At 38.5% G+C, this 6,788-nt stretch overlaps 1 protein-coding gene across 1 annotated transcript; it reads right to left on the bottom strand.

Moving 5' to 3' along the window:
* Positions 1 to 348: 348 nt before the first annotated feature.
* On the bottom strand, positions 349 to 974 carry LOC138900185 (uncharacterized). Its single transcript, XM_070186899.1, has 2 exons — positions 918 to 974; positions 349 to 810 (listed from the first exon to the last, which is right to left on the bottom strand). Exons 1-2 carry the CDS (start codon positions 972 to 974, stop codon positions 349 to 351), a joined length of 519 nt encoding a protein of 172 aa, XP_070043000.1.
* Between the last annotated feature and the right edge of the window lie 5,814 nt (positions 975 to 6,788).

The raw sequence follows: 6,788 nt of genomic DNA, 5'->3' as shown, positions 1-6,788 counted from the left end.
CTTTGGCCCATTTTGAGAAGTAGTCGGTTGCAGCCAAGATGTATAAGTGCCCACCAGAGGATTTTGGCAGTGGTCCAACAACATCCAGTCCCCAAGCGTCAAATGGCAGAATGCAACAGTCAGGTGAAATACTTCGGGAGGCTGATGGATAAAATTTGCATGGAATTGGCAAGCCTTGCATCTTCGAGCGTAGTCCAAGCAAACTTTTACCATCGTTCGCTAATAATATTCCATCATTTTTATATGAAAGTGAAGCTTTGGTCCAGACTAGTGTGACCCGCATACCCTAAAATGTGCTTCTTGCAAAGCTTGGAGTGCTTCATCGTCCCCTAAGCATCGCAAGAGTACTCATTCGAATGACCTTCTATATAGAGTATCTTTGTAGTAAAGGAAGCAAGGTGCACGACGACGGATTTCAGTCCTTCTCCTCGGATTTTGTGGAAGTATCCCATAGCTTAAGTAGTCGATGATGGGATGTCTCCATTCTTCCTTCTCAGCTTCAGAAACGGCCACAAGATGCTCAAGATCATCTTTTTCACTTTCACCCTCATTTGTTAGCGGTACTACCCATTTTTGGCAGATGGTAACTTGCACTTGATTAGGCAGGGTTAGCGATGAAGCTAGGGCAGCTAAATCATCAGCCTTCTTGTTATCTTTCCTAGGCACATGTTGAATAATCACATCACCAATCCATCCCATCAATTTCTTAGCATAATTATGATAAGGGCGTAGTTTAGGTTTCTTGACCTCGTAACTACCTAAAAGCTGATTGACCACTAACTGGGAGTCACCAAAGACTTGCAATTGCAACTACTTCATATCAACAGCCATTTCAAGCCCAAGTATTAATGCTTGATACTCAGCAACATTGTTGGAACAGAGTTGTGTCAAGGTGAAAGAGTAGGGCAAGACTTCACCTTGGGAAGTGACAAATACTGCGCCAGCACCAGCTCATCCGCAATGCGCAACACCATCAAAGTACATCTTTCATGGAGGTTGAACTTCAACGACCATTGCGTCCTTATCAAGTAGTTCGTCAGTTAGCTCCCAGTCATCAGGTATCGGATGATCTGCCAAGAAGGCTGCCAATGCTTGTCCTTTTACAGCCTTTTGAGGGATGTATAAAATCTCGAATTATTGTAATTGGAGGTACCATCTCGCTAGTCGATCACTAAGAACAGGTTTTGCAGACAATAAATTTGCGTCAAGCACATATAATCGTAGACCAAATTTATTTTTCGTCAAGTCGGTCTTGCATGGAAAATCATTCTTCTGTTGAACTTTAGATCTCATATGACTTATAGGGGTAATCCTCCATGGTAAACCTGTGTCTTCAATGGGACTATTATAGACTTTTAGGAGGTTACCACGTATTTGCACTGAAGTTCACGGATTCACCATGTCTTCATGTTCGCCAAATCTTTAAATTCGTCGATCTTCAAGTTCGTTGCTCTTCAAGTTGAAATATTTGAGCCCTCAAAGTCTTCAAGTTGAAGTCTTCAAGTCTATCACTCTTCAAGGTGAAGTCCTTAGATTCGCCGATCTTCAAGTTGAAATATTTAAGCCCTCTAAGTCTTCAAGGTGAAGTCCTCATATTCGTCGATCTTCAAGTTCAAATATTTAAGCCCTCCAAGTCTTCAAGTTGTCCTCAAGTCTGTCGGTCTTCAAGTTGAAGTCCTCAAATTTGCCGATCTTCAAGTTTAAGCTGTTGCTGTCAAATTTCCAACTTAAAGTTTGGCGGACTTGCAGACTTTAACTTGAAGGGCGGTGGACTTGCAAAATTTAACTTGAAGAGCTGTTGATACCCAATTTTGCCCTCATATTTTTTCAAATAGTATATATACTTCAAAATAATATTTTGCATCATTATTTAATTTATAAGAGTCGTATAAGTATTTTCTATAATATTTATAGCTTTAAAATTAATTTTCCTGTATTTAAATTATTCAAATATTTATTAATTATCCCTTCAAATTATTTTGTGATGACTAAATCATCCAAATTTATTGTTTTCACCCACATATATGTTTTATAACATTTTTTACTTTATTTCACATAATTACATTTGTATTTTAAGCTATTTACATAATTTTGCAATAATAGCCTATATGCTATATATAATTACAATTATTACATTATTCATGCTAAAATAGTAATTTTTATATTTTTTACAATGTTAAGATATTATTTTCCATCATTTTTATTGCATAAGTAATATTTTATTACTTATTAGTTATTTTATTTAGATAATTTTGTGTATTTAATTTATAGCCCAAATTTGGAGCCAATTCCGGACCAATTCAATAGCCCAAATACCCACACCTCAGCCCAATAACGCCCCAACCCAAACCAAACGGCCCTCTTTAAAATAACCCGGTCGCGATCCGTTGGACGACCCGCTCCGCCTATTCCTTGATCTTGACCGTTGATCTCTCAAGATCAATGGTCTACAATCACCCTACCTTTTAATTAGCCAACCCCCCAAAACCTTAACGCATTTGCCCTAAACCGCCGCCCTAAAATCCTCTCTACTCTTTTCTTCTCCTCTCAAACCCTAACGGCCGCCTCTTCAAATCTTCCCCAATTCTAGTTCTACCCCAAGATTTTCCTTCCATATATGTTCGATCTCCCCGTTATTTACATGGTATTGGTATCACACAATACTTGCCTATATTTGGCAAGTATACGGTCCTAAATCAAGCAACCATCTCCAGACCTTCGAGATTTAGATGATATTTCGTCTATATACACGTACTACCAGGCCTCATGGATCCGATCCAGTGAGAATTTTTGCCATTTTGTTCTTCGTCTAAACTAGGGTTTCCCGGATTTTTCTCTAAAACTGATTCTAATTGATTTTTCCATGCTACGCTTTCCTTATTTATGTTTAATTTATTGTCTTTCCTTGTTGGGTACTTAATTTTGATGCTATATAAACCCCTCTCAATTCTCTTTTGGGGAGACCTTAATCATTATTGTTCTTTCATTCTCACTCATTATATTCTAAAATCTGAGACCTTGGCCAGCTGAAATCCAAGGCCATTTGAATTTGATTGCGTTCTTTCTCAGTGCGAGCACTGCCCGGGGTTCATTCGAAACCCTTGGAAACTTTGACGTACTGGGATTTTGGGGATTCTGCTGCTCTTTGTTACTGTTAAACGAATTACCTTTGGAAATTACTCTTCTCATTTGTTTGCTCGTTAATTTGTAATCGGTAAGTACCTTTGACTCTCGCAATTTCAATTTTTTCTGTGCTTGTGTTCATGCTCTGTATACTTCGATGAACCAATATGCTACTATGTTTATGGTCCTCTTTGCTTTGAATTTATCTAGTAGCCTTATGTTTCCTAGCATCAGAACTTGCCTAAAGCTCTAAGTTTCGTACTGTCTTAAGCCTGCTTAGTTTAGTATTTTTGTGTATGGATAAATGCTATTCTGCTGCTTGCCAGAGTTCATCTCCCTGCTTGTTTCAGATTCTTGTGATAGATTAGTTCACACCCAGAATTTGTCCTAATGTATTATTTCCTATTGTGTTATTCCTGTACACCTTATTAATTTCTTTATGGTTGATCTATGCATGTAACTTTTAAATGCTAGTATTGCTTGAAATTCTGAACCAGCAAGACATGTTTCCTTGCTACTTGTAAAGCATAATATATTTGTTCAACTTTGTGTTCCTCAAATATTGCCTAAAGACTTCAGTACATGGCCTTTTATTTATATATGTTTAACTAGTCTAAGTCTTGATGCCTAGCTATCCTGTTAATTTTGGCAATGTTTCTGAACTTTGGTATTATGACTGATGCTCAGCATGTTAAGCCTTCCCATATGATTGTTTGTCAACCATTGTAGACTATGCCCACTAGTATATTTGTTATGCTCACTAGGCTCCCATGTTAGAATTTCTATGTATAGACTGCTATCCTTGATTCTGCTAGACCTTCATTAAAGCTCTTTTGTCTAAAGTCCTTTAGGCTAATTTTGGATCATGCTTTACTTTGCAACTCTTTTTGGAATGGTTCATTATCCTATAGTGGTCAATTCTGTCATTCTTAAACTTTCTTTTTGGAATTACATGCCTCAACTTGCCTCATATGTATCTCGTGTGCCTTCAATCTAGCTTAGTCCTGTTTATATGTCTTAACTAGGGATGCTATTAGCTATAACTTTAAGAATTAAGTGTCTAAGATGTCCAGTTACTTCTATAAATAGTTTGTCGCTTGTATGGCTGAACTTGGCATCTATTTGGGTAAAGTAAGTCATTTATTTGGGCCTCGTATATTGGACTTGTCGTGGTACTGGAAGTCTGGGATGCGCTGTCTGCATTTGGAGTTTGGACCTGCGGTCCATATGAAGTTCTAAGCCAGTTTGAAGGCCCAGATGTGTTGCTGTGTTATTCTGTATTCATGTTTGGGTCTGCAATCATTCAATATGGTCTGTAATAACTTGTAATGATGAATGATGGGAAAGTTCATAAAAAGGGGGCTGGGGTATTCCAATATTTGCATGAAATGGTAGAAAACATGCCTATATGGTAAACTTGCTCTATTTCTGCACATCAATAGAAATAATGTCTATAGGACTCATGCACAATCACTTCATTTAACTTGTCAAAATGTGTCGACTCAAATAATTGCTGCATTGTTTCCATATCTACTATTCAACACTTAGACAATATGTCTATAGGATGAATAACACATGTTTGTTACTGCCCATCTAGATACTATGTCTATACGTTTTTAATTAATTGATCAATTCATTACTTCTATTGCTTTTAGTATGCTGCTCCTTTAGTTATCATGACTATGGATTCTAATCAATTAATAAGTCATTTTGTTATTATCATACTTAGACGACATGCCTACAGGGATAATTATATAAAATATATCTCAACTATTAGAAACCATGCCTATAGGATATTGATGTCTGCCTAAGAAGCATGCTTATAAAATCAACACTAGTAATCTGGTAACTCTTATCGCTTCATTGCCTCATCGCATAAATAATTAGAAATCATGCATATAGGACTTGCGATGCTTTAACCGGCCTATACGCTGCAGTACTGTATGGATAATATTAATCAGAATCACATAGGAACCATGCCTATAGGATTTAACAAACCAAATATGTATTAATTCTGAAATCGTCTACTGTATAGCCAGAAATCTGCCTGCGTGCAATTGTTGTTATGTGTGGAGGCTAACTTGGGCCTTTAATTGTCTTTACATGAAGTCCTATTTGTTTTGAATGTCGCTTAGTTTTATCATTTTTGGAGCAACCTAAATGTCACGACCCAAAATCCAACTAGTCGTGATGGCACTTAACCCAACCCGCTAGGTAAGCTAACTTTCAACTATCCAATTCCAATAACAATTATTAAAGAAATTTAAGTAAATAATTATCTTAACCTTATACATTCCCCAAGAACTGGTAGTACAAATCATGCGCTTCTAAGAATAGAGTATACAAAGCGGAAACGAAATAATACATAGACTGTTTGAATAATACATAAACAGAGTTTTTATAAATCTAAGGCTACCCTGAACAAAAGGCAGCTACAACAGGAACACAGGTACATCTTCAAGTCCTGCAACCATCGAGCACAGCAACAACATCAGCCAACATCTACACGCAATGTGCAGAAGTGTAGTATCAGTACAACCGACCCCATGTACTGAGTAAGTAACAAACCTAGCCGTAGGTTGAAAGTAGTGACGAGCTTCTACCAAGTCGGGTCCAAAACCAATAGTCCACAACAATCCATAACAACATAAAACAAATAATACCAGAAGTAACTCAGGGATAAAATACTCAGCCAAATAATGATTTCAAAAAAAAATTATAGTTCTTCCTTTTAAATACCTCAGTGAAAACCTAAATCGTTTGCCGAAGTTTTCAATAATATAAATAGTTTGAAAATAATAAATTTCTCCAAAAATATTCTCAATAATAAATAATATATTTCATTTTCCTTCCGGATAACCCGTGTAAAACAAATGCATCACTATGCCCATCTGTCAAAAACATGTGCGAGAAATCATGAATGATGTGATGCAGTACAGCACGAGAAAATACATCTCTATGCATGTATGTCATGTGTGCATGCCAATGCAATGCAGCTCATTGATAAAATCATAAACAGTCCCTCGGGCAGAACATCACTCATATACAGCCCCTCGGGCAAAACCTCACAGTCACTCGTGCCACTCGGGCATACCTCACAATCACTCTTGCCACTCGGGCATACCTCACAATCACTCATGCCTCCCAGTCACTCAGCACTCGCACTCAGTAGGTACCTGCGCTCACTGGGGTTGTGTACAGACTCCAGAGGGGCTCCTTCAGCCCAAGCGTTATAATCTGCACGAACAACTCACGTGCTGCACGGACAACTCACGTGCTATAATAATAAAGTATGCTGCAGGCGGGCAGCCCCGATCCACACTCATCCTCACAAATCAGGCCCTCGGCCTCACTCAGTCATAAATATACTGCAGACGGGCAACCCCGATCCACACTCATCCTCACAAATCAGGCCCTCAGCCGATATCAAACATGCTGCGGCGTGCAGCCCGATCGAACGCGAAGGCAAAAACCCAAGCCCACTATGTTTCCCTTCACAAACGAGATACCCCATACGCGAACGCGATGCACAACCCAACTTCTCTTCGCGAACGCGAGACCTCCTCGCGAATGCGAAGAGTAAATCCTGCCTGTCACAAATTCCTCTTCGCGAACGCGAGGGCCCATTCACGAACACGAAAGAGAAAATCCGAAAAATGCAGCAA

This window comes from Nicotiana tomentosiformis, chromosome 10, assembly GCF_000390325.3.
Source record: "Nicotiana tomentosiformis chromosome 10, ASM39032v3, whole genome shotgun sequence".
In the NCBI taxonomy this organism is placed as follows: domain Eukaryota; kingdom Viridiplantae; phylum Streptophyta; class Magnoliopsida; order Solanales; family Solanaceae; genus Nicotiana; species Nicotiana tomentosiformis.
This window is presented reverse-complemented; position numbering and strand designations above follow the sequence as displayed.